The sequence below is a fragment of the Oncorhynchus keta genome, unplaced genomic scaffold (assembly GCF_023373465.1).
Source record: "Oncorhynchus keta strain PuntledgeMale-10-30-2019 unplaced genomic scaffold, Oket_V2 Un_scaffold_5839_pilon_pilon, whole genome shotgun sequence".
NCBI classification, from domain to species: domain Eukaryota; kingdom Metazoa; phylum Chordata; class Actinopteri; order Salmoniformes; family Salmonidae; genus Oncorhynchus; species Oncorhynchus keta.
This window is the reverse complement of record NW_026290968.1, coordinates 116,454-144,211: the sequence shown is the minus strand read 5'-3', so window position 1 is coordinate 144,211 and position 27,758 is coordinate 116,454. Positions and strand designations below refer to the sequence as shown.

General features: G+C 45.2%; 2 protein-coding genes and 1 pseudogene across 3 annotated transcripts; all 3 read right to left on the bottom strand.

The window, feature by feature from the left end:
* Positions 1 to 214: 214 nt before the first annotated feature.
* On the bottom strand, positions 215 to 27,208 carry LOC127929228 (uncharacterized; annotated as a pseudogene).
* On the bottom strand, positions 11,717 to 17,854 carry LOC127929224 (transmembrane protein 53-A-like). The gene is given in 6 exon segments (XM_052517122.1): positions 11,717 to 13,115; positions 13,326 to 13,493; positions 13,496 to 13,639; positions 13,642 to 13,742; positions 13,802 to 13,987; positions 17,832 to 17,854. Coding segments are annotated over 6 exon segments (984 nt in total). The 3' UTR covers positions 11,717 to 12,753.
* Positions 23,937 to 27,286, bottom strand: LOC127929227 (uncharacterized). 2 transcript variants are annotated; one of them, XM_052517147.1, is made up of 3 exons: positions 27,137 to 27,286; positions 25,550 to 26,214; positions 23,937 to 25,337 (listed from the first exon to the last, which is right to left on the bottom strand). In XM_052517147.1, the coding sequence occupies exons 1-3, from the start codon at positions 27,160 to 27,162 to the stop codon at positions 24,976 to 24,978; spliced, it is 1,053 nt and encodes a 350-aa protein (XP_052373107.1). In that variant the 5' UTR covers positions 27,163 to 27,286; the 3' UTR covers positions 23,937 to 24,975. The 2 variants fall into 2 exon arrangements, with proteins under 2 accessions (XP_052373107.1, XP_052373108.1); XM_052517148.1 differs by having other exon boundaries at positions 24,549 to 25,337; positions 27,062 to 27,208.
* Between the last annotated feature and the right edge of the window lie 472 nt (positions 27,287 to 27,758).

Below are 27,758 nucleotides of genomic sequence, written 5' to 3'. Positions count from 1 at the left end.
TCTGTCATGTGTTTCACCATAAACACAGTGACCTTGCTGTTAACTGGTCCGATGGACTGTGTCATGGACAATATTGTGTAAGCTCACATACAGATATAGTAACTTAATTTGATCACTCTTGTTGCTGAGAATTTTTCAGGAAATGAAGATGAGCTTCGTGATTTACATACATTCACAGAAAACCCACACTAACACAATTATATTAACAGTAATGCACTTTTCATGTTGCCAACTTTTAATAGCCTGACCACTGACCAAGAAACATTATGGACTAAACATTCATTATTTTGCTACGACAATGCAGGTCAAATTAAGATCCCATATCTGTACAAATAGATAATAATGCGTAGCACAGTCAAAACACATGCTAGGAGTTAGGATTGGATATGTTGTTATTATAGCAACAGGGAAGTAAAACTAGTGTGTTGAGGGTTTGATTCCCTCGTGACCCACATGCTGAGTATGTGTCAAACAAGTTTCTATGGATAAACGTTTACATGCTACATGACTACACTGTTATACTATGTTATAATATTGTTATAACATCTGTTCTAACATTTGTTTTGGAGTTTGCCGGATTTACTGAATTATCAAACCCCTCAATGTGATTATCACATGAACCATTTACATCTTAGCCCTGAGAGGGGCGATGTTGAGCGAGTGAAAAAATGTCTCCAGTGTTGAGAGGTACTCCTTCGGGTGACAGCGCAGATGAGCAGCGTGCACAGACTCCTTCCACTTCCTGGTTTCCACAGCAACGCCCCGCTTCTTCCAGAAGTCGAGGACCGCCTCCATGACGATGGGGTCACACAACGCGTCGTTCTCGCAGAAGAAGAAGAGCGCCGGGGCGGTGACGGGGCTGTTGTAGAAGACCTGGATTGACTTGTCGTAGTAGTACACCGTCTGGGACTTGAAGAGCCAGAAGTAGAGCAGAGCAGTGTATCGCACCAGGGGCTCAATATGAGGGAACAGGGTCAGACCCAGGCCTGAGGCACACACAGACACACACAGACACACACAGGTTATTTTATTTACCAGTCAAGGTTAATTACATTTCAAATGATTTTCTCTGCCACACATCCACACACAAACTAACCCATACACACACCCACACACCGTCTCAGTAGTAGATCCCTCTCCTCTCTCAGAGTAATAATCCAAACTGACAATCCTACCTCCTTTCCTTCCCCTCTCTCACCTTTAGCCATATGCTCCAGCGATCCGACCACCATGCTGTCATAGACATGTCCTACGACCCGTTGGGCCAGGCCTGGGTACTTGTGTGGCTCCCTGACCATCTGGCTGAGCAGCTGGGTGAAGGTGTACCCGCCGATGGAGAAGGCGTGGACCAGAAGGGGGCGACCTTTGAAACGCGGGTCTCCCAGGACCTCCAGGACCTCAGCCCCATACTCCAGCCCCCAGCGAGGCCACAGGAAGTGCCACACAGTGCTCTCCACTGATAGGATGTCCAGGCCGCGTTCCAGGTAGAGGTCCCGGTGCTTCGCCATGGCCCCGGTCGGGCGCCCAGCCACGGGAAAAGCAGGAGGAGGGGACGGGGGGAGGAGGTGGGCGAGGATGGAGAGAGGGTTGGTACATCCAAAGCGGAAGGGGTGACAACTGAGGAAACGTCGTGGTGAGAGGGCAAGTCTGGGAGCAAGGGGGTGGAGAGGGAGTACGAAGGTGAGGGAAAAGGAGCGTCTCGATGGGAGGAGGTGGGGGAGATGGTGGGAGGAGAGGGGGCAGGGGTACCGCCCCCTGGTGTCCGGCTGGTGTAGTAGTAGGTGATGCTTCTGGTGACCCTCTGGGCTATGAACCGCCCCTCTCCCACTATCACAGACATGTCTGGCCCAGAGTGGGAGTTACTGCGGAAAGGAAAAGGGGAAAGAATTAGAGCAGGATTGGAAGTTAAGTTACAGAGGGAGAAAACTGCCTGAGTGTCAGTCTGTGCCCTCATGCCAACTCTTTGTCATGTTTGGCTTGACGATGACAGGTCTTGGCAAGACCATAAACAGATCTGGGACCAGGCCAGGAAATATGAGCAAAAACAAAAAATCTGAAATTCACTTGAGGCATAACCAATATACCTCAACTGAAATGAATGTAGACCCTACGTACACAGTCATGTGCACACAGACATACATGCAAGGTTGTGGGATTCAGCTTATGGGGATCAGGCTTGACTCATTTGGTTAGGTGTAGACAGTAGTCTACAGATACAGACTCAGTTGGCTGTGCAGCTGCTTTCCCCCTTTTCTTGTAATAATTGCTCAACCAGTCTGTGATTGCGGTTGTGGGGAACCTTTTTTTTTTTTTTGGGGGTGACCCTTTTCTTTTAAGCCCACGCCTCCCAAAAGGTCTGTAGGCACAGCCCTGCCTTGGACCGCATTAGACATTTAAAAAGCAAAGAAATTATATGAATTAGACATTTAAAAAAGCAAAGAAATTATATGAATTTTTGTGAACTTTGGACAGTTCACACAAACTTTTTAATCTTAGGACAGTTCAACAACACAACCAAGGGTGCAGCCTGTCCATGTGGGGATATGTCTTACAGCAGTCTTAAATAAAGGTTTAATAAAAGCACAGATACAGAGCATGTCTCCACAAACAATAGCGGGACAGAGAAGCCCAATTCAGACACTTCTTTTCCTCCTCCAAAGGGTTTTGAGAAGGAGACAAGGAGAGAGGACGCGAGACTAGATCATCACCACCGGTGTCTGTAATTATCTCAGGCTCTCTGTGGCTTCAGTTACACAGTTAGCCCCCCTTATGTGCTAAATATTAGAATTGGGCTGCCTGTGTAAACACAGCCTGTGTGGCCTTATCTTTTCCACTATTGTTTGTGGAGACATTATCATTGGAACATCAACTGACCGAAAGCGCAGTTACAATTAAAGATTCTAATCCAAATGGATTCCAGTCGTTGTCTGGTTGGTGTTCGCTTGAGAGATCAACGCTGAGCTCTTTCAGATGTTCCACTACAATAGTCAAGTTACCCTCACCCTGGGGTATGAATGTACAGCAATGGTATCCTATCATTTGGCACACTGTGCAGTAGATGTGATGCTCCTACTACAGAGAACTTCCATTCCAGTGAGGTGGCCTCCTGTATACAGGGCTATTCTTTCAAGCGTTGTAACTACTTTGCCAAAACCCTCACTGAAAGTTGACAATAGTGTCTGAAAGGACAACACTATCTCTGCTAGAACCTGCAACTAACACCCTTATGCAAACATTCTGGGCTGGTGACATGCACCTCAGGGCGAGTGCAAGGAAGAGTTACAGGACGTACTGGACTGCACCGGGCTGATGACATGCACCTCAGGGCGAGTGAGGGAGGAGGCACAGGACATACTGGACTGTGGAGGCGCACTGGAGGTCTGGAGAGTAGCGCTGGCACAACTACCGTCCTGGCTGGATGTTTATTTTCGCCCTGCAAATGCGGGGTGCTGGCACAGGACGCACTGGGCTGTGCAGATGCACCGGAGACACAGTACGCAGAGCCGGCGCAGGATATCCTGGTCCAAGGAGGCGTACTGGTGACCAGGAGCGCTGAACCGGCACCATCCGTCCTGGCTGGATGCCCATTCTAGCCCAGCCGATGCGGGGAGCTGGAATAGAGCGCACAGGGCTATGAATGCACACTGGAGACACCGTGCGCATTACTGCGTAACACGGTGCCTGACCAGTCACACGCTCCCCACGGTAAGCACGGGGAGTTGGCTCAGGTCTAAACTCTGACTCCGCTAATGCCTCTCGGGCTTCCGTGCTAGCCGTGACCCCTCGTATCGTCACCATTCCTCTGTAGCTACCTCCGCCTGCTTCCATAGAAGGCGATCCTTTCTGGCCTTGATTTCGTCCCACGTCCAGGATCCTTTACCGTCCAAAATCTCATTCCATGTTCATGATGTCTGCTCCTCTTGAACACGCTGCTTGGTCTTTTTGTGGTGGGATCTTCTGTCACGTTTGTTATAAGAATGTACGCATACCACGCTGCGCCTTGGTCCGATCCTTATAACGAACGTGACACACACTCAGGAAACAGAAACAAACACACAAAACAAACATTATTTGGTTAGGAAAATCTTCCTTTCTTTTAATTTAAAAGGAGTCATTTCTTCTCCGTCAAAATATTTTTTCATTACTCTATGTCATTTTTCCTTTTATACCCACATGGTAGTTCCTCCTATGCAAATTTCCATGTAGGTTTAAAATGTATAGCTGGTTTCCCAATCATAACCAACTGTTTTACCACTCCACTGATTTATTATTATTAGAATATTTATTTTTACCTGCAGGAAAATGTATATTATTTCTAAATTAGGATCTCATCCTGAAATGTAATCTCATGCATTTACATCTTATGATCGTAGACCATGTAATGTCATGAAATACCCCCAATTCTCTGTTCCAAACAGAGTCTCAGTCCCCAGACCTATTGTGCACAACCTGTTCCCAGATAAGGATTTTCTGAAAACTCCCAGAGCTTTCCCCCAATTGTAGGTTGTGTTTAAGAATATCAGTCTCACACTTAACTCTCTATTTCTTTGGGATGGCATATCCATCCAATGAAGCCCCCTGCTGGGTACGAGGCGTGTCCCTTTACTGTGTTAACCTTGGTCTCCCGGGAATGATCAGCAAGTGGAGTTAGCCATCCCATCCTCGTTGCCAAATTGTTGTGGAAATTCTAACAAAAAGGAAGAGAGACTGTAGATTCTTCAAACAACAACTTTATTATAAGATTTACTAAAATGGAGCAGTTAATTAACAATCACTCAATGGTGCAGAGTTAAGGGCCCAATGAATAGAGTTGCATTTCAGCTTTTATAGAAAAGTACAACCTCCTTATCTATTGTGCAGCTAGCAGATGTGTGGAAACAATGGATGGGTACATAGTTACACAACTAGTGATTATCGTTTCTTTGCACTATCTGCTGACACTGGGTATAGTCTGAATGATTAGATCATGATACTGCTAATCATGCTATTCTCTCTTCTCCTCAGTTTCCACACAATTGGGATCCTATAGATACTGAGTAACAGGATGTGTCACATACTGTGGTTTCATCCATTCTTATGACCAGTGGCGGATTTGGGCATTGCCAACATGGGCAGCCAGGGGCGGCATGGGGCTCCCGCACAAAAATAATAATAATTAAAATAGAAAACAAAAATAAAGATCAGAATGGTGACATTTACGCAATCTGTTTTTTTATCGATCATTTGCATGTCACGTCAATGATATCATGTCACCGTGTGGGACTGTGGGTCAATTAACCTTGTCGGACTGTACCCCTGATTCTAGTTTGTGAGCTAGACAGGCTACTGCCTGGGAAGGTCTCCCACTTAGAAGTACGAGTTGGGGAGGAGGCAGGTGCAGGTTGACCTCAGGTCTCCCCACTGGAAGCCCAAGGTAGGGGAGCGGGGAATCTATCAAATAGCACACCTCTAACAGTACAGTACCAATGCAATTAGTAATGCAATTAGTTGTGCAATTTAGTTTGTGTGTGTCACGCCCTGACCATAGAGAGCCTTTTTATTCTCTATTTTGATTAGGTCGGTGTGTGACTAGGTGGTGATCTAGTGTGTGTATTTCTATGTTGGCCTGGTATGGTTCCCAATCAGAGGCAGCTGATTGGGGATCATATTTAGGCAGCCATTTTCCTACTGTGTTTGTGGGATCTTGTTTTTGTGTTGTTACCTGTGAGCACTCCAGAACGTCATGTTTCATTTACTCTTTATTGTGGAACCCATATCACGCTGCGCTTTGGTCCGAGTATGCTTCCAACAACGATCGTGACAGTGTGTTTCTTGTTTGAAGTGCAATAGTGTAATAATCAGGTTCTCTTTTTTATAATTGTGTTATTCTATTTGTGTATTTGTGTGATACTGTATAGCAATAGGGTAATAGTGTAATAATTTGATTCCTTTTTTATTTGTATTTGTATACTACAATTTGTTTGTTGTCTTTGTTACTTCTTTTTGATATTTATGAGTCTTATTTTTGTATAAATATTTATATAGTTTTAAATGTTATGGTTATTCATTTGTGTTGTTCCAAATGTCTGAATAAAAATTACAGTTAGTGCAGAATGGTGCTGTTTTTTGGTTCGCCCAGGGAACCATACAAGCTAGAACCGCCACTGCTTATGACTAGAACAGACACGGACAGTCTGTATCGGTAGAGAAACAAAGAATAGCCAGTTCTATAAGTTTAATATAGAATAGACAGAGCCTAGTTAGTAATTTTCCACCACAGCACACACTGGTTGAATCAAAGTTGTTTCCAAGTCATCTCAATTAAATTACGTTAAACCTACGTGTAATAGATGTTGAATTGACGTCTGTGCACACTGGATATTATTAAATTTGAGAGACATTTGATGAGTTCTGTCCGGGCACACAGAACTAAAGATTTGGGTCTTTATGTTAACATTAGAGGCCTTGGCAGCATGGCAGATATGGACTAAATTGAGGGTTGCACGAGTTAGATAGACTGACAACTGAATCTCTAACCGATTTATTGCAGTTGTCATGAAGTTGGTCTGGGGTTAGGTTTATGACAGTCATAAATACCTCTTCCCCCTTTTCCTCTCTCTACCCTACTGATGTTACAGTAGGTGATGTTGCAAAACCCTTGGTTAACATAGAGATTCTGTGAACATCAGAAGGTGGGGGAAATGAACTATATTCTGGTATCTGAATAATTGAACATATGCAGTGGTACTAATGAATATGATGTCAGTTCGGTTGTCAGTAACCTAATCGTTGATCGCTGGTTTGAATCACCCAGCCGACTAGGTGAAACATGTGTATGTGCACTTGAGCGAGGCACTTACACGTAATTGCTCCTGTTAAGTCACTCTGCATAAGAGCATCTGCTAAATCTAGTTGCCACAAAGTCATAGTTATGGCTAAAACCCACCTGTTTCAACAATTTATATTCTTAAAAACTAATTCTAAACCTAACCTTATGCCTAACTTCAAATTAAGACCCCAAAAATATTTGTGGTTTTCATGTAATTTTATGATATAGTCCATTTTGACTTTGTGGCTGTGGTAACTTTTGACAACCGAAATAGGACCAGAGATGGAAGAAGAGGTGAGACACCCCACTAGCTGTTTTTTTCTGGTTCATAAACGTCACAGAGACGATGCGTGCTCATCGATGGGGCAGATGTCCGTGTGTTATGATTCTGGAAGGTCATATAGCTAGCAACAATAACAAGAAGCTGCCATGTGAGGAACCGTAGGATCATTGTACATATTGTTATCGATACCATGTCTTGTTTTGAGGTGTTTTGACTCTTGTCTATGCGAATAATGGCTAAAATTCACTAGCTAGCTAACCAAAACTGTAACAATGTATTTGAGGGACAACAAGTACTCATGTGGTGGATGAAACAGAATGAGTTGGGTAACATAAGTCATTAAGATTTCTTATCTGCATAATATTCTTATGTGATGTACTTTTTATTAGAATATATTACTAATGACTCTGGTGTTGGCAGTTGCATTTCTTCCCTCAGCTGGGGCTCAGTCACTTAGGGCCCAGAGAGGGAGAGGTCAGGCTTGTCTTTTACATGTCTCTGGTGCTAAGCAGAATATAAGAAAGGAAGAGGACAGGATGGAACATGGTTTTCATATGTGAATGTTTCTTTACCTATTCTTAAATCATGTGAAGGGATGGTGTGATTAATGGGCAGTGGCGGGAGGTGTATGGCAGTGTCTGGAACCATTGTATGTCCTCTCTGGTGTTGCACTTATCCTGTGATAGTGTATGACCTAGAGGCTCACTCCCCTCAGTGAGCTTGTCCGGGAGAGGGGTCAAGAAGGGGTTTCACTTGAGATGGGAGTATCTAGAGATGACAATTGAGTTATGCCATTGGATGAGGTAATGGTTATGTGCTATGAAGTACCAGGAACAAGATTAGAACCTCGTCTTAGGGACCAAACTGAATGATAATTTATAGCGAATGTTATCTGGCTAAATTATAAAGTCCCTTTGTGAACTGTTCCTAAGATCTGTGGTTCATCATGTAGGTTGAGAGGGGTGTATCTTGGCCATAAAATATCTTTATATTTTCTGTTGTGACTTCCAATGGTTCATTAGCGATGGCGCATCTTTGAAAGTCAAATGCTATTGCAAAGCTCTTACTATTAGTAAAGATGAAGTTTAAGTATAATTCAGACTGGAGTGTGAAGTTTGTAACTCTCCTCATTTGGTAAAGCGGAAATAAACCACCACACTCATTGTGCACATTTATTTATTAAATGTGGAAGGGATCCTTTGATTCTAAGCCAACCCAGCCTGTTTTGCTACATCAGTTTTGTTGCTAAACAACCCATCTCTCTCTGAAAGTCAATTAACTAATGTTAAGTAGACAACAACCAGCTCCTATTGCATTGATGTCTGTGCAAGAATATATGTAAATAATAATATAAATAATAATTTGCCATTTAGCAGACGCTTTTAGTAAACTCTTCAGTTTATGCATACATTCTTTGATAGGACTAGGGTAATCGAACCCGCTACCCTGGCGTCACAAGCGCCATGCTCTACCAACTGTGCTACAGAACTTTGATTACAGATGCAAGACACACTTCTTAACTGAACTGTTGATTACAGATGTTTGCCTCAATTCTTAACTGAACTTTGATTAAATCTTCATTTATCCACCATGTTTGATAGGACTAGGGTATTACAATGTAAATACACATGTGAGGTCAAGGAACTTTGATTACAGATGTAAATACACTATTCTTAACTGAACTTTGGATTAGACACTAGATTGGTTTAGGTGTATTTGATACTGTAGGAACTGTAAAGTTATAATTACATTTCCTAATACTTTTCTAATTTCTTAACCTGTCTGTTTGCTTTCATTTTGGCAGAGGAACTGGGCATATCAGCATAAACCACAGACCCCTCCTGTACTCCCTGTTTACCCATGACTGAGTGGTCATGCACATCTCCAACTCAATCATCAAAACAACACAACGGTGGTAGGCCTGATTACCAACGAGACGCCCTAGAGGGAGGTGAGGGCCCTGGCGGAGTGGTGCCAGGAAAATACCCTCTCCCTCAAAGTCAACAAACTGAAGGGGCTGATCGTGAACTTCAGGAGAGCAGAGAGAGCAGGCCCCATCTAGTGTTCATGCATCGAACACGCATAAGATAACATCTGTGCAGAATCCTTTTGGCCTGATGCTCATAGAGTTGATAAGCATGAAGATGTCCATAGGTCTCATACCCTCCATCATAGGGGCTGGTGGTGGTCCTCTGAAGAGGTCTCATACCCTCCATCATAGGGGCTGGTGGTGGTCCTCTGAAGAGGTCTCATACCCTCCATCATAGGGGCTGGTGGTGGTCCTCTGAAGAGGTCTCATTCCCTCCATCGTAGGGGCTGGTGGTGATCCTCTGAAGAGGTCTCATCCCCTCCATCATAGGGGCTGGTGGTGGTCCTCTGAAGAGGTCTCATACCTCCATCATAGGGGCTGGTGGTGATCCTCTGAAGAGGTATCATCCCCTCCATTATAGGGGCTAGTGGTGGTCCTCTGAAGAGGTCTCATACCCTCCATTGTAGGGGCTGGTGGTGGTCCTCTGAAGAGGTCTCATCCCCTCCATCGTAGGGGCTAGTGGTGGTCCTCTGAAGAGGTCTCATACCTCCATTGTAGGGGCTGGTGGTGGTCCTCTGAAGAGGTCTCATCCCTCCATCGTAGGGGCTGGTGGTGGTCCTCTGAAGAGGTCTCATCCCCTCCATCGTAGAGGCTGGTGGTGGTCCTCTGAAGAGGTCTCATACCCTCCATCGTAGGGGCTGGTGGTGATCCTCTGAAGAGGTCTCATTCCCTCCATCGTAGGGGCTGGTGGTGGTCCTCTGAAGAGGTCTCATACCCTCCATCGTAGGGGCTAGTGGTGGTCCTCTGAAGAGGTCTCATACCCTCCATTGTAGGGGCTGGTGGTGGTCCTCTGAAGAGGTCTCATCCCCTCCATCGTAGGGGCTAGTGGTGGTCCTCTGAAGAGGTCTCATCCCCTCCATCGTAGGGGCTGGTGGTGGTCCTCTGAAGAGGTCTCATCCCTCCATCGTAGGGGCTGGTGGTGATCCTCTGAAGAGGTCTCATTCCCTCCATCGTAGGGGCTGGTGGTGGTCCTCTGAAGAGGTCTCATACCCTCCATTGTAGGGGCTGGTGGTGGTCCTCTGAAGAGGTCTCATACCCTCCATCGTAGGGCTGGTGGTGGTCCTCTGAAGAGGTCTCATCCCCTCCATCGTAGGGGCTGGTGGTGGTCCTCTGAAGAGGTCTCATCCCCTCCATCGTAGGGGCTAGTGGTGGTCCTCTGAAGAGGTCTCATCCCCTCCATCGTAAGGGCTGGTGGTGGTCCTCTGAAGAGGTCTCATAAATACCCTCCATCGTAGGGGCTGGTGGTGGTCCTCTGAAGAGGTCTCATACCCTCCATCGTAGGGGCTGGTGGTGGTCCTCTGAAGAGGTCTCATACCCTCCATCATAGGGGCTGGTGGTGGTCCTCTGAAGAGGTGGGGCTAGTGGTGGTCCTCTGAAGAGGTCTCATACCCTCCATCCTGGTGGTGGTCCTCTGAAGAGGTCTCATACCCTCCATCGTAGGGGCTGGTGGTGGTCCTCTGAAGAGGTCTCATACCCTCCATCATAGGGGCTGGTGGTGGTCCTCTGAAGAGGTCTCATACCCTCCATCGTAGGGGCTGGTGGTGGTCCTCTGAAGAGGTCTCATACCCTCCATCATAGGGGCTGGTGGTGGTCCTCTGAAGAGGTCTCATCACCCTTCCTGTGGTCCACACAGAACATGAAACATGACATAATACACAACATAGACAAGAACAGTACTACATACATTTAAAAACAGCACACATAGCCTACATATCAATACATTCAAAATATATGGGTAAAATAGGGAGGAATAAGTTGATCATTAGCTAAAATGTTTGTTGTCTGGGATGAGATTCGAACTCTCAACATTTGGGTTGCTAGACGTTTATGTTATACGCCCACCCATCCAGCTACCCTACTTTCATGTTTGCCGTAAGTAAACATCTGTCTTATGCAATCATACTAAACATGACATGGCATACTAAATGGAGTGTCTTGGATTTCCCTACAGAATAATCAAACTGCTCTAAGACCAGTTGTAACAACAGTGTTCATGCGTCTAACAGTCTACCAATTTTATTCTGATACTATTTGACCCATTAGTTTATTTTCTATCCTTATTCAGTCTTCTTTCTGCACACTTACTGTGTGTAACGTATGAACAATGCACAAAATACTCTTCCTGTAGCCTGAAGTCTAGGACAGGATTTACCAAACACCCAAGGCACAACGACCTTAACATAGTAAAGGGGAACCCCTGACTAAACAGAGCTTACGTAAATACTGTGGGCCACACCCTTAATCAACAATGAGCCACAACTGGGACTGACAATCCAACAAGGCTACATTCACAATATCAACAGTTCTACCCTGTTACACGTGCATGTGTGTGTGTGTGTGTGTGTGTGTGTGTGTGCCTGTATTTATGCATGGTTCAAAGTCTCTTTGTGCATGTGCCCGAGGTTAAGCACAGGTTGTTCCTCGATGTCAAACCCATGTGTGTGCAGTCAACATCACATGGCAGTTCACAGCATGTACCCTTGGCCGTGATACGTCCTCACATACTTAACCTTGCTTCCTCATAAAGAACACTCAGTTTTGTGAGACCAAAACAGACTTTAAAAAGTTGAATACAAAGTAGATGAAATATGCAACAGGTGCCAGAAATGCCTGATATGAAAACCCCCACAGATTGTTTGGTACTCACTGCTCATTGAATTGACAGGCATGAACTCTCTCTTTTTTCCCCGACTCTCTCATATTATCTCTTCCTTATCTCCTGTGTTTCTTTTCTATTTCTTTCCTTTCGTCATACCCTCACACTCCTTTCTGTATTCTTCCTCTTCAGTTCTTCCTCATCTTCAAAATGTTTCCTCTCCCTCTCTCTGTACTCCCTCCCTGTCACCCGCTATTGAGAATGAATATTTACTCATGTAAAAACAATTACAATCAATATTTACAATGAATACTAAATAAATCTATTGCGAATCAACATATAGTGAAGTTGCGTCTGTCATGTGTTTCACCATAAACACAGTGACCTTGCTGTTAACTGGTCCGATGGACTGTGTCATGGACAATATTGTGTAAGCTCACATACAGATATAGTAACTTAATTTGATCACTCTTGTTGCTGAGAATTTTTCAGGAAATGAAGATGAGCTTCGTGATTTACATACATTCACAGAAAACCCACACTAACACAATTATATTAACAGTAATGCACTTTTCATGTTGCCAACTTTTAATAGCCTGACCACTGACCAAGAAACATTATGGACTAAACATTCATTATTTTGCTACGACAATGCAGGTCAAATTAAGATCCCATATCTGTACAAATAGATAATAATGCGTAGCACAGTCAAAACACATGCTAGGAGTTAGGATTGGATATGTTGTTATTATAGCAACAGGGAAGTAAAACTAGTGTGTTGAGGGTTTGATTCCCTCGTGACCCACATGCTGAGTATGTGTCAAACAAGTTTCTATGGATAAACGTTTACATGCTACATGACTACACTGTTATACTATGTTATAATATTGTTATAACATCTGTTCTAACATTTGTTTTGGAGTTTGCCGGATTTACTGAATTATCAAACCCCTCAATGTGATTATCACATGAACCATTTACATCTTAGCCCTGAGAGGGGCGATGTTGAGCGAGTGAAAAAATGTCTCCAGTGTTGAGAGGTACTCCTTCGGGTGACAGCGCAGATGAGCAGCGTGCACAGACTCCTTCCACTTCCTGGTTTCCACAGCAACGCCCCGCTTCTTCCAGAAGTCGAGGACCGCCTCCATGACGATGGGGTCACACAACGCGTCGTTCTCGCAGAAGAAGAAGAGCGCCGGGGCGGTGACGGGGCTGTTGTAGAAGACCTGGATTGACTTGTCGTAGTAGTACACCGTCTGGGACTTGAAGAGCCAGAAGTAGAGCAGAGCAGTGTATCGCACCAGGGGCTCAATATGAGGGAACAGGGTCAGACCCAGGCCTGAGGCACACACAGACACACACAGACACACACAGGTTATTTTATTTACCAGTCAAGGTTAATTACATTTCAAATGATTTTCTCTGCCACACATCCACACAAACTAACCCATACACACACCCACACACCGTCTCAGTAGTAGATCCCTCTCCTCTCTCAGAGTAATAATCCAAACTGACAATCCTACCTCCTTTCCTTCCCCTCTCTCACCTTTAGCCATATGCTCCAGCGATCCGACCACCATGCTGTCATAGACATGTCCTACGACCCGTTGGGCCAGGCCTGGGTACTTGTGTGGCTCCCTGACCATCTGGCTGAGCAGCTGGGTGAAGGTGTACCCGCCGATGGAGAAGGCGTGGACCAGAAGGGGCGACCTTTGAAACGCGGGTCTCCCAGGACCTCCAGGACCTCAGCCCCATACTCCAGCCCCCAGCGAGGCCACAGGAAGTGCCACACAGTGCTCTCCACTGATAGGATGTCCAGGCCGCGTTCCAGGTAGAGGTCCCGGTACTTCGCCATGGCCCCGGTCGGGCGCCCAGCCACGGGAAAAGCAGGAGGAGGGGACGGGGGAGGAGGTGGGCGAGGATGGAGAGAGGGTTGGTACATCCAAAGCGGAAGGGGTGACAACTGAGGAAACGTCGTGGTGAGAGGGCAAGTCTGGGAGCAAGGGGGTGGAGAGGGAGTACGAAGGTGAGGGAAAAGGAGCGTCTCGATGGGAGGAGGTGGGGGAGATGGTGGGAGGAGAGGGGGCAGGGGTACCGCCCCCTGGTGTCCGGCTGGTGTAGTAGTAGGTGATGCTTCTGGTGACCCTCTGGGCTATGAACCGCCCCTCTCCCACTATCACAGACATGTCTGGCCCAGAGTGGGAGTTACTGCGGAAAGGAAAAGGGGAAAGAATTAGAGCAGGATTGGAAGTTAAGTTACAGAGGGAGAAAACTGCCTGAGTGTCAGTCTGTGCCCTCATGCCAACTCTTTGTCATGTTTGGCTTGACGATGACAGGTCTTGGCAAGACCATAAACAGATCTGGGACCAGGCCAGGAAATATGAGCAAAAACAAAAAAATCTGAAATTCACTTGAGGCATAACCAATATACCTCAACTGAAATGAATGTAGACCCTACGTACACAGTCATGTGCACACAGACATACATGCAAGGTTGTGGGATTCAGCTTATGGGGATCAGGCTTGACTCATTTGGTTAGGTGTAGACAGTAGTCTACAGATACAGACTCAGTTGGCTGTGCAGCTGCTTTCCCCCTTTTCTTGTAATAATTGCTCAACCAGTCTGTGATTGCGGTTGTGGGGAACCTTTTTTTTTGGGGGGGGTGACCCTTTTCTTTTAAGCCCACGCCTCCCAAAAGGTCTGTAGGCACAGCCCTGCCTTGGACCGCATTAGACATTTAAAAAAGCAAAGAAATTATATGAATTAGACATTTAAAAAAGCAAAGAAATTATATGAATTTTTGTGAACTTTGGACAGTTCACACAAACTTTTTAATCTTAGGACAGTTCAACAACACAACCAAGGGTGCAGCCTGTCCATGTGGGGATATGTCTTACAGCAGTCTTAAATAAAGGTTTAATAAAAGCACAGATACAGAGCATGTCTCCACAAACAATAGCGGGACAGAGAAGCCCAATTCAGACACTTCTTTTCCTCCTCCAAAGGGTTTTGAGAAGGAGACAAGGAGAGAGGACGCGAGACTAGATCATCACCACCGGTGTCTGTAATTATCTCAGGCTCTCTGTGGCTTCAGTTACACAGTTAGCCCCCCTTATGTGCTAAATATTAGAATTGGGCTGCCTGTGTAAACACAGCCTGTGTGGCCTTATCTTTTCCACTATTGTTTGTGGAGACATTATCATTGGAACATCAACTGACCGAAAGCGCAGTTACAATTAAAGATTCTAATCCAAATGGATTCCAGTCGTTGTCTGGTTGGTGTTCGCTTGAGAGATCAACGCTGAGCTCTTTCAGATGTTCCACTACAATAGTCAAGTTACCCTCACCCTGGGGTATGAATGTACAGCAATGGTATCCTATCATTTGGCACACTGTGCAGTAGATGTGATGCTCCTACTACAGAGAACTTCCATTCCAGTGAGGTGGCCTCCTGTATACAGGGCTATTCTTTCAAGCGTTGTAACTACTTTGCCAAAACCCTCACTGAAAGTTGACAATAGTGTCTGAAAGGACAACACTATCTCTGCTAGAACCTGCAACTAACACCCTTATGCAAACATTCTGGGCTGGTGACATGCACCTCAGGTCGAGTGCAAGGAAGAGTTACAGGACGTACTGGACTGCACCGGGCTGATGACATGCACCTCAGGGCGAGTGAGGGGAGGAGGCACAGGACATACTGGACTGTGGAGGCGCACTGGAGGTCTGGAGAGTAGCGCTGGCACAACTACCGTCCTGGCTGGATGTTTATTTTCGCCCTGCAAATGCGGGGTGCTGGCACAGGACGCACTGGGCTGTGCAGATGCACCGGAGACACAGTACGCAGAGCCGGCGCAGGATATCCTGGTCCAAGGAGGCGTACTGGTGACCAGGAGCGCTGAACCGGCACCATCCGTCCTGGCTGGATGCCCATTCTAGCCCAGCCGATGCGGGGAGCTGGAATAGAGCGCACAGGGCTATGAATGCACACTGGAGACACCGTGCGCATTACTGCGTAACACGGTGCCTGACCAGTCACACGCTCCCCACGGTAAGCACGGGGAGTTGGCTCAGGTCTAAACTCTGACTCCGCTAATGCCTCTCGGGCTTCCGTGCTAGCCGTGACCCCTCGTATCGTCACCATTCCTCTGTAGCTACCTCCGCCTGCTTCCATAGAAGGCGATCCTTTCTGGCCTTGATTTCGTCCCACGTCCAGGATCCTTTACCGTCCAAAATCTCATTCCATGTTCATGATGTCTGCTCCTCTTGAACACGCTGCTTGGTCTTTTTGTGGTGGGATCTTCTGTCACGTTTGTTATAAGAATGTACGCATACCACGCTGCGCCTTGGTCCGATCCTTATAACGAACGTGACACACACTCAGGAAACAGAAACAAACACACAAAACAAACATTATTTGGTTAGGAAAATCTTCCTTTCTTTTAATTTAAAAGGAGTCATTTCTTCTCCGTCAAAATATTTTTTCATTACTCTATGTCATTTTTCCTTTTATACCCACATGGTAGTTCCTCCTATGCAAATTTCCATGTAGGTTTAAAATGTATAGCTGGTTTCCCAATCATAACCAACTGTTTTACCACTCCACTGATTTATTATTATTAGAATATTTATTTTTACCTGCAGGAAAATGTATATTATTTCTAAATTAGGATCTCATCCTGAAATGTAATCTCATGCATTTACATCTTATGATCGTAGACCATGTAATGTCATGAAATACCCCCAATTCTCTGTTCCAAACAGAGTCTCAGTCCCCAGACCTATTGTGCACAACCTGTTCCCAGATAAGGATTTTCTGAAAACTCCCAGAGCTTTCCCCCAATTGTAGGTTGTGTTTAAGAATATCAGTCTCACACTTAACTCTCTATTTCTTTGGGATGGCATATCCATCCAATGAAGCCCCCTGCTGGGTACGAGGCGTGTCCCTTTACTGTGTTAACCTTGGTCTCCCGGGAATGATCAGCAAGTGGAGTTAGCCATCCCATCCTCGTTGCCAAATTGTTGTGGAAATTCTAACAAAAAGGAAGAGAGACTGTAGATTCTTCAAACAACAACTTTATTATAAGATTTACTAAAATGGAGCAGTTAATTAACAATCACTCAATGGTGCAGAGTTAAGGGCCCAATGAATAGAGTTGCATTTCAGCTTTTATAGAAAAGTACAACCTCCTTATCTATTGTGCAGCTAGCAGATGTGTGGAAACAATGGATGGGTACATAGTTACACAACTAGTGATTATCGTTTCTTTGCACTATCTGCTGACACTGGGTATAGTCTGAATGATTAGATCATGATACTGCTAATCATGCTATTCTCTCTTCTCCTCAGTTTCCACACAATTGGGATCCTATAGATACTGAGTAACAGGATGTGTCACATACTGTGGTTTCATCCATTCTTATGACCAGTGGCGGATTTGGGCATTGCCAACATGGGCAGCCAGGGGCGGCATGGGGCTCCCGCACAAAAATAATAATAATTAAAATAGAAAACAAAAATAAAGATCAGAATGGTGACATTTACGCAATCTGTTTTTTTATCGATCATTTGCATGTCACGTCAATGATATCATGTCACCGTGTGGGACTGTGGGTCAATTAACCTTGTCGGACTGTACCCCCTGATTCTAGTTTGTGAGCTAGACAGGCTACTGCCTGGGAAGGTCTCCCACTTAGAAGTACGAGTTGGGGAGGAGGCAGGTGCAGGTTGACCTCAGGTCTCCCCACTGGAAGCCCAAGGTAGGGGGAGCGGGGGAATCTATCAAATAGCACACCTCTAACAGTACAGTACCAATGCAATTAGTAATGCAATTAGTTGTGCAATTTAGTTTGTGTGTGTCACGCCCTGACCATAGAGAGCCTTTTTATTCTCTATTTTGATTAGGTCGGTGTGTGACTAGGGTGGTGATCTAGTGTGTGTATTTCTATGTTGGCCTGGTATGGTTCCCAATCAGAGGCAGCTGATTGGGGATCATATTTAGGCAGCCATTTTCCTACTGTGTTTGTGGGATCTTGTTTTTGTGTTGTTACCTGTGAGCACTCCAGAACGTCATGTTTCATTTACTCTTTATTGTGGAACCCATATCACGCTGCGCTTTGGTCCGAGTATGCTTCCAACAACGATCGTGACAGTGTGTTTCTTGTTTGAAGTGCAATAGTGTAATAATCAGGTTCTCTTTTTATAATTGTGTTATTCTATTTGTGTATTTGTGTGATACTGTATAGCAATAGGGTAATAGTGTAATAATTTGATTCCTTTTTTATTTGTATTTGTATACTACAATTTGTTTGTTGTCTTTGTTACTTCTTTTTGATATTTATGAGTCTTATTTTTGTATAAATATTTATATAGTTTTAAATGTTATGGTTATTCATTTGTGTTGTTCCAAATGTCTGAATAAAAATTACAGTTAGTGCAGAATGGTGCTGTTTTTTTGGTTCGCCCAGGGAACCATACAAGCTAGAACCGCCACTGCTTATGACTAGAACAGACACGGACAGTCTGTATCGGTAGAGAAACAAAGAATAGCCAGTTCTATAAGTTTAATATAGAATAGACAGAGCCTAGTTAGTAATTTTCCACCACAGCACACACTGGTTGAATCAAAGTTGTTTCCAAGTCATCTCAATTAAATTACGTTAAACCTACGTGTAATAGATGTTGAATTGACGTCTGTGCACACTGGATATTATTAAATTTGAGAGACATTTGATGAGTTCTGTCCGGGCACACAGAACTAAAGATTTGGGTCTTTATGTTAACATTAGAGGCCTTGGCAGCATGGCAGATATGGACTAAATTGAGGGTTGCACGAGTTAGATAGACTGACAACTGAATCTCTAACCGATTTATTGCAGTTGTCATGAAGTTGGTCTGGGGTTAGGTTTATGACAGTCATAAATACCTCTTCCCCCCTTTTTCCTCTCTCTACCCTACTGATGTTACAGTAGGTGATGTTGCAAAACCCTTGGTTAACATAGAGATTCTGTGAACATCAGAAGGTGGGGGAAATGAACTATATTCTGGTATCTGAATAATTGAACATATGCAGTGGTACTAATGAATATGATGTCAGTTCGGTTGTCAGTAACCTAATCGTTGATCGCTGGTTTGAATCACCCAGCCGACTAGGTGAAACATGTGTATGTGCACTTGAGCGAGGCACTTACACGTAATTGCTCCTGTTAAGTCACTCTGCATAAGAGCATCTGCTAAATCTAGTTGCCACAAAGTCATAGTTATGGCTAAAACCCACCTGTTTCAACAATTTATATTCTTAAAAACTAATTCTAAACCTAACCTTATGCCTAACTTCAAATTAAGACCCCAAAAATATTTGTGGTTTTCATGTAATTTTATGATATAGTCCATTTTGACTTTGTGGCTGTGGTAACTTTTGACAACCGAAATAGGACCAGAGATGGAAGAAGAGGTGAGACACCCCACTAGCTGTTTTTTTCTGGTTCATAAACGTCACAGAGACGATGCGTGCTCATCGATGGGGCAGATGTCCGTGTGTTATGATTCTGGAAGGTCATATAGCTAGCAACAATAACAAGAAGCTGCCATGTGAGGAACCGTAGGATCATTGTACATATTGTTATCGATACCATGTCTTGTTTTGAGGTGTTTTGACTCTTGTCTATGCGAATAATGGCTAAAATTCACTAGCTAGCTAACCAAAACTGTAACAATGTATTTGAGGGACAACAAGTACTCATGTGGTGGATGAAACAGAATGAGTTGGGTAACATAAGTCATTAAGATTTCTTATCTGCATAATATTCTTATGTGATGTACTTTTTATTAGAATATATTACTAATGACTCTGGTGTTGGCAGTTGCATTTCTTCCCTCAGCTGGGGCTCAGTCACTTAGGGCCCAGAGAGGGGAGAGGTCAGGCTTGTCTTTTACATGTCTCTGGTGCTAAGCAGAATATAAGAAAGGGAAGAGGACAGGATGGAACATGGTTTTCATATGTGAATGTTTCTTTACCTATTCTTAAATCATGTGAAGGGATGGTGTGATTAATGGGCAGTGGCGGGAGGTGTATGGCAGTGTCTGGAACCATTGTATGTCCTCTCTGGTGTTGCACTTATCCTGTGATAGTGTATGACCTAGAGGCTCACTCCCCTCAGTGAGCTTGTCCGGGAGAGGGGTCAAGAAGGGGTTTCACTTGAGATGGGAGTATCTAGAGATGACAATTGAGTTATGCCATTGGATGAGGTAATGGTTATGTGCTATGAAGTACCAGGAACAAGATTAGAACCTCGTCTTAGGGACCAAACTGAATGATAATTTATAGCGAATGTTATCTGGCTAAATTATAAAGTCCCTTTGTGAACTGTTCCTAAGGTCTGTGGTTCGCCATGTAGGTTGAGAGGGGTGTATCTTGGCCATAAAATATCTTTATACTTTTCTGTTGTGACTTCCAATGGTTCATTAGCGATGGCGCATCTTTGAAAGTCAAATGCTATTGCAAAGCTCTTACTATTAGTAAAGATGAAGTTTAAGTATAATTCAGACTGGAGTGTGAAGTTTGTAACTCTCCTCATTTGGTAAAGCGGAAATAAACCACCACACTCATTGTGCACATTTATTTATTAAATGTGGAAGGGATCCTTTGATTCTAAGCCAACCCAGCCTGTTTTGCTACATCAGTTTTGTTGCTAAACAACCCATCTCTCTCTATGAAAGTCAATTAACTAATGTTAAGTAGACAAGAACCAGCTCCTATTGCATTGATGTCTGTGCAATAATATATGTAAATAATAATATAAATAATAATATATGCCATTTAGCAGACGCTTTTATCCAAAGCGACTTACAGTCATGTGTGCATACATTCTACGTATGGGTGGTCCCGGGAATCGAACCCGCTACCCTGGCGTTACAAGCGCCATGCTCTACCAACTGTGCTACAGAAGGACCAAGGTGCAAGACACACCTGGTTAAGTAGACTGTTACTGACTTGTTTGCCTCCAATGGTAAACGGCCTGAGTAAACTCTTCATTTATCCACCATGTTTGATAGGACTAGGGTAATTCGTCAAAGGCAGCACACACATGTGAGGTCAAGGAACTTTGATTACAGATGTAAATACACTATTCTTAACTGAACTTTGGATTAGACACTAGATTGGTTTAGGTGTATTTGATACTGTAGGAACTGTAAAGTTATAATTACATTTCCTAATACTTTTCTAATTTCTTAACCTGTCTGTTTGCTTTCATTTTGGCAGAGGAACTGGGCATATCAGCATAAACCACAGACCCCTCCTGTACTCCCTGTTTACCCATGACTGAGTGGTCATGCACATCTCCAACTCAATCATCAAAACAACACAACGGTGGTAGGCCTGATTACCAACGAGACGCCCTAGAGGGAGGTGAGGGCCCTGGCGGAGTGGTGCCAGGAAAATACCCTCTCCCTCAAAGTCAACAAACTGAAGGGGCTGATCGTGAACTTCAGGAGAGCAGAGAGAGCAGGCCCCATCTAGTGTTCATGCATCGAACACGCATAAGATAACATCTGTGCAGAATCCTTTTGGCCTGATGCTCATAGAGTTGATAAGCATGAAGATGTCCATAGGTCTCATACCCTCCATCATAGGGGCTGGTGGTGGTCCTCTGAAGAGGTCTCATACCCTCCATCATAGGGGCTGGTGGTGGTCCTCTGAAGAGGTCTCATACCCTCCATCATAGGGGCTGGTGGTGGTCCTCTGAAGAGGTCTCATTCCCTCCATCATAGGGGCTGGTGGTGATCCTCTGAAGAGGTCTCATTCCCTCCATCATAGGGGCTGGTGGTGGTCCTCTGAAGAGGTCTCATACCCTCCATCATAGGGGCTGGTGGTGATCCTCTGAAGAGGTATCATACCCTCCATTATAGGGGCTAGTGGTGGTCCTCTGAAGAGGTCTCATACCCTCCATTGTAGGGGCTGGTGGTGGTCCTCTGAAGAGGTCTCATTCCCTCCATCGTAGGGGCTGGTGGTGGTCCTCTGAAGAGGTCTCATCCCCTCCATCGTAGGGGCTAGTGGTGGTCCTCTGAAGAGGTCTCATACCCTCCATTGTAGGGGCTGGTGGTGGTCCTCTGAAGAGGTCTCATCCCCTCCATCGTAGGGGCTAGTGGTGGTCCTCTGAAGAGGTCTCATCCCCTCCATCGTAGAGGCTGGTGGTGGTCCTCTGAAGAGGTCTCATACCCTCCATCGTAGGGGCTGGTGGTGATCCTCTGAAGAGGTCTCATTCCCTCCATCGTAGGGGCTGGTGGTGGTCCTCTGAAGAGGTCTCATACCCTCCATCGTAGGGGCTAGTGGTGGTCCTCTGAAGAGGTCTCATACCCTCCATTGTAGGGGCTGGTGGTGGTCCTCTGAAGAGGTCTCATCCCCTCCATCGTAGGGGCTAGTGGTGGTCCTCTGAAGAGGTCTCATCCCCTCCATCGTAGAGGCTGGTGGTGGTCCTCTGAAGAGGTCTCATACCCTCCATCGTAGGGGCTGGTGGTGATCCTCTGAAGAGGTCTCATTCCCTCCATCGTAGGGGCTGGTGGTGGTCCTCTGAAGAGGTCTCATACCCTCCATTGTAGGGGCTGGTGGTGGTCCTCTGAAGAGGTCTCATACCCTCCATCGTAGAGGCTGGTGGTGGTCCTCTGAAGAGGTCTCATCCCCTCCATCGTAGGGGCTGGTGGTGGTCCTCTGAAGAGGTCTCATCCCCTCCATCGTAGGGGCTAGTGGTGGTCCTCTGAAGAGGTCTCATCCCCTCCATCGTAAGGGCTGGTGGTGGTCCTCTGAAGAGGTCTCATACCCTCCATCGTAGGGGCTGGTGGTGGTCCTCTGAAGAGGTCTCATACCCTCCATCGTAGGGGCTGGTGGTGGTCCTCTGAAGAGGTCTCATACCCTCCATCATAGGGGCTGGTGGTGGTCCTCTGAAGAGGTCTCATACCCTCCATCGTAAGGGCTAGTGGTGGTCCTCTGAAGAGGTCTCATACCCTCCATCGTAGGGGCTGGTGGTGGTCCTCTGAAGAGGTCTCATACCCTCCATCGTAGGGGCTGGTGGTGGTCCTCTGAAGAGGTCTCATACCCTCCATCATAGGGGCTGGTGGTGGTCCTCTGAAGAGGTCTCATACCCTCCATCGTAAGGGCTAGTGGTGGTCCTCTGAAGAGGTCTCATACCCTCCATCGTAGGGGCTGGTGGTGGTCCTCTGAAGAGGTCTCATCACCCTTCCTGTGGTCCACACAGAACATGAAACATGACATAATACACAACATAGACAAGAACAGTACTACATACATTTAAAAACAGCACACATAGCCTACATATCAATACATTCAAAATATATGGGTAAAATAGGGAGGAATAAGTTGATCATTAGCTAAAATGTTTGTTGTCTGGGATGAGATTCGAACTCTCAACATTTGGGTTGCTAGACGTTTATGTTATACGCCCACCCATCCAGCTACCCTACTTTCATGTTTGCCGTAAGTAAACATCTGTCTTATGCAATCATACTAAACATGACATGGCATACTAAATGGAGTGTCTTGGATTTCCCTACAGAATAATCAAACTGCTCTAAGACCAGTTGTAACAACAGTGTTCATGCGTCTAACAGTCTACCAATTTTATTCTGATACTATTTGACCCATTAGTTTATTTTCTATCCTTATTCAGTCTTCTTTCTGCACACTTACTGTGTGTAACGTATGAACAATGCACAAAATACTCTTCCTGTAGCCTGAAGTCTAGGACAGGATTTACCAAACACCCAAGGCACAACGACCTTAACATAGTAAAGGGGAACCCCTGACTAAACAGAGCTTACGTAAATACTGTGGGCCACACCCTTAATCAACAATGAGCCACAACTGGGACTGACAATCCAACAAGGCTACATTCACAATATCAACAGTTCTACCCTGTTACACGTGCATGTGTGTGTGTGTGTGTGTGTGTGTGTGTGTGCCTGTATTTATGCATGGTTCAAAGTCTCTTTGTGCATGTGCCCGAGGTTAAGCACAGGTTGTTCCTCGATGTCAAACCCATGTGTGTGCAGTCAACATCACATGGCAGTTCACAGCATGTACCCTTGGCCGTGATACGTCCTCACATACTTAACCTTGCTTCCTCATAAAGAACACTCAGTTTTGTGAGACCAAAACAGACTTTAAAAAGTTGAATACAAAGTAGATGAAATATGCAACAGGTGCCAGAAATGCCTGATATGAAAACCCCCACAGATTGTTTGGTACTCACTGCTCATTGAATTGACAGGCATGAACTCTCTCTTTTTTTCCCCCGACTCTCTCATATTATCTCTTCCTTATCTCCTGTGTTTCTTTTCTATTTCTTTCCTTTCGTCATACCCTCACACTCCTTTCTGTATTCTTCCTCTTCAGTTCTTCCTCATCTTCAAAATGTTTCCTCTCCCTCTCTCTGTACTCCCTCCCTGTCACCCGCTATTGAGAATGAATATTTACTCATGTAAAAACAATTACAATCAATATTTACAATGAATACTAAATAAATCTATTGCGAATCAACATATAGTGAAGTTGCGTCTGTCATGTGTTTCACCATAAACACAGTGACCTTGCTGTTAACTGGTCCGATGGACTGTGTCATGGACAATATTGTGTAAGCTCACATACAGATATAGTAACTTAATTTGATCACTCTTGTTGCTGAGAATTTTTCAGGAAATGAAGATGAGCTTCGTGATTTACATACATTCACAGAAAACCCACACTAACACAATTATATTAACAGTAATGCACTTTTCATGTTGCCAACTTTTAATAGCCTGACCACTGACCAAGAAACATTATGGACTAAACATTCATTATTTTGCTACGACAATGCAGGTCAAATTAAGATCCCATATCTGTACAAATAGATAATAATGCGTAGCACAGTCAAAACACATGCTAGGAGTTAGGATTGGATATGTTGTTATTATAGCAACAGGGAAGTAAAACTAGTGTGTTGAGGGTTTGATTCCCTCGTGACCCACATGCTGAGTATGTGTCAAACAAGTTTCTATGGATAAACGTTTACATGCTACATGACTACACTGTTATACTATGTTATAATATTGTTATAACATCTGTTCTAACATTTGTTTTGGAGTTTGCCGGATTTACTGAATTATCAAACCCCTCAATGTGATTATCACATGAACCATTTACATCTTAGCCCTGAGAGGGGCGATGTTGAGCGAGTGAAAAAATGTCTCCAGTGTTGAGAGGTACTCCTTCGGGTGACAGCGCAGATGAGCAGCGTGCACAGACTCCTTCCACTTCCTGGTTTCCACAGCAACGCCCCGCTTCTTCCAGAAGTCGAGGACCGCCTCCATGACGATGGGGTCACACAACGCGTCGTTCTCGCAGAAGAAGAAGAGCGCCGGGGCGGTGACGGGGCTGTTGTAGAAGACCTGGATTGACTTGTCGTAGTAGTACACCGTCTGGGACTTGAAGAGCCAGAAGTAGAGCAGAGCAGTGTATCGCACCAGGGGCTCAATATGAGGGAACAGGGTCAGACCCAGGCCTGAGGCACACACAGACACACACAGACACACACAGGTTATTTTATTTACCAGTCAAGGTTAATTACATTTCAAATGATTTTCTCTGCCACACATCCACACACAAACTAACCCATACACACACCCACACACCGTCTCAGTAGTAGATCCCTCTCCTCTCTCAGAGTAATAATCCAAACTGACAATCCTACCTCCTTTCCTTCCCCTCTCTCACCTTTAGCCATATGCTCCAGCGATCCGACCACCATGCTGTCATAGACATGTCCTACGACCCGTTGGGCCAGGCCTGGGTACTTGTGTGGCTCCCTGACCATCTGGCTGAGCAGCTGGGTGAAGGTGTACCCGCCGATGGAGAAGGCGTGGACCAGAAGGGGGCGACCTTTGAAACGCGGGTCTCCCAGGACCTCCAGGACCTCAGCCCCATACTCCAGCCCCCAGCGAGGCCACAGGAAGTGCCACACAGTGCTCTCCACTGATAGGATGTCCAGGCCGCGTTCCAGGTAGAGGTCCCGGTACTTCGCCATGGCCCCCGGTCGGGCGCCCAGCCACGGGAAAAGCAGGAGGAGGGGACGGGGGGAGGAGGTGGGCGAGGATGGAGAGAGGGTTGGTACATCCAAAGCGGAAGGGGTGACAACTGAGGAAACGTCGTGGTGAGAGGGCAAGTCTGGGAGCAAGGGGGTGGAGAGGGAGTACGAAGGTGAGGGAAAAGGAGCGTCTCGATGGGAGGAGGTGGGGGAGATGGTGGGAGGAGAGGGGGCAGGGGTACCGCCCCCTGGTGTCCGGCTGGTGTAGTAGTAGGTGATGCTTCTGGTGACCCTCTGGGCTATGAACCGCCCCTCTCCCACTATCACAGACATGTCTGGCCCAGAGTGGGAGTTACTGCGGAAAGGAAAAGGGGAAAGAATTAGAGCAGGATTGGAAGTTAAGTTACAGAGGGAGAAAACTGCCTGAGTGTCAGTCTGTGCCCTCATGCCAACTCTTTGTCATGTTTGGCTTGACGATGACAGGTCTTGGCAAGACCATAAACAGATCTGGGACCAGGCCAGGAAATATGAGCAAAAACAAAAAAATCTGAAATTCACTTGAGGCATAACCAATATACCTCAACTGAAATGAATGTAGACCCTACGTACACAGTCATGTGCACACAGACATACATGCAAGGTTGTGGGATTCAGCTTATGGGGATCAGGCTTGACTCATTTGGTTAGGTGTAGACAGTAGTCTACAGATACAGACTCAGTTGGCTGTGCAGCTGCTTTCCCCCTTTTCTTGTAATAATTGCTCAACCAGTCTGTGATTGCGGTTGTGGGGAACCTTTTTTTTTTGGGGGGTGACCCTTTTCTTTTAAGCCCACGCCTCCCAAAAGGTCTGTAGGCACAGCCCTGCCTTGGACCGCATTAGACATTTAAAAAAGCAAAGAAATTATATGAATTAGACATTTAAAAAAGCAAAGAAATTATATGAATTTTTGTGAACTTTGGACAGTTCACACAAACTTTTTAATCTTAGGACAGTTCAACAACACAACCAAGGGTGCAGCCTGTCCATGTGGGGATATGTCTTACAGCAGTCTTAAATAAAGGTTTAATAAAAGCACAGATACAGGTCCATTTTGATCAGAAACAGACCTTTGTTAATATGCTCTACTACTTCATGACAAATAACTTATATTAGGCAAATAATGAAATGGTTAAATAGCTCAGCATCTGTCATTTCAACATACCCAGTTTCATGCAACTTCTTCAAACAAAGCCAACGTCACTCAGCAGGCAGCGTTCATAGAGTTCTGCAACTGTACCCCATGAAGAATTTGAGAATCCTCATAGCAGTTGAAAATCTGCCCACCCTCCACGGTCTTCTTTCTGTGAATTAACCTCTATAATAGATTCGAGCATTCGTCGAACCGTCCGTTATAAACGAACTCGGTATGGTTGGAACTAACCGCAACTTTCAAGATCCTGAGTTGATTCGATTCTGCGCCACCCCAGTCCTTTTCCGTGTCCTGTTTTTGCTCGTGCCCTTCGTTTCACTTAGTGGGCGCGCAAAAATAAACTCAACTGCATATTTACATGCGCATTCCCGTTTGCCGTTAAATGTCAAGATATCGGTCGGTTGTCACGGAGTCGCGGTCCACGGACAGAAATAATATTATCGGACCTGTCTTTCCGTTGCATTTTGGGACTGTTTGAACTGTCATCATTACATTGTAAATAAGTGTAAATGGATAACCTATTTATCATAGTTTCACAAGTAGCATCGGGCGCGCGCCACTCTTCCACGTTCTGGCTTCATACATTGTAGACAATGAACTATTGAACAAGAGGAAAATACAGTTTTTCGCTTAGCTGTTCGACAGAGGCACATATTTCAAAAGGACCTCCTCTTCCTGCCAAGAATGTCGTTGTCTATCCTATGTTATT

Excerpts from the sequence above, each read along its gene's own strand:
- LOC127929227 (XM_052517147.1), bottom strand. The coding sequence starts at position 27,162 with ATGAGGATTCTCAAATTCTTCATGGG. Across the intron at positions 26,215-27,136 it reads ATTCTCAAATTCTTCATGGG|TAACTCCCACTCTGGGCCAG; the intron begins GTACAGTTGCAG and ends TCCTTTCCGCAG. Across the intron at positions 25,338-25,549 it reads GCTGGAGCATATGGCTAAAG|GCCTGGGTCTGACCCTGTTC; the intron begins GTGAGAGAGGGG and ends TGTGTGCCTCAG.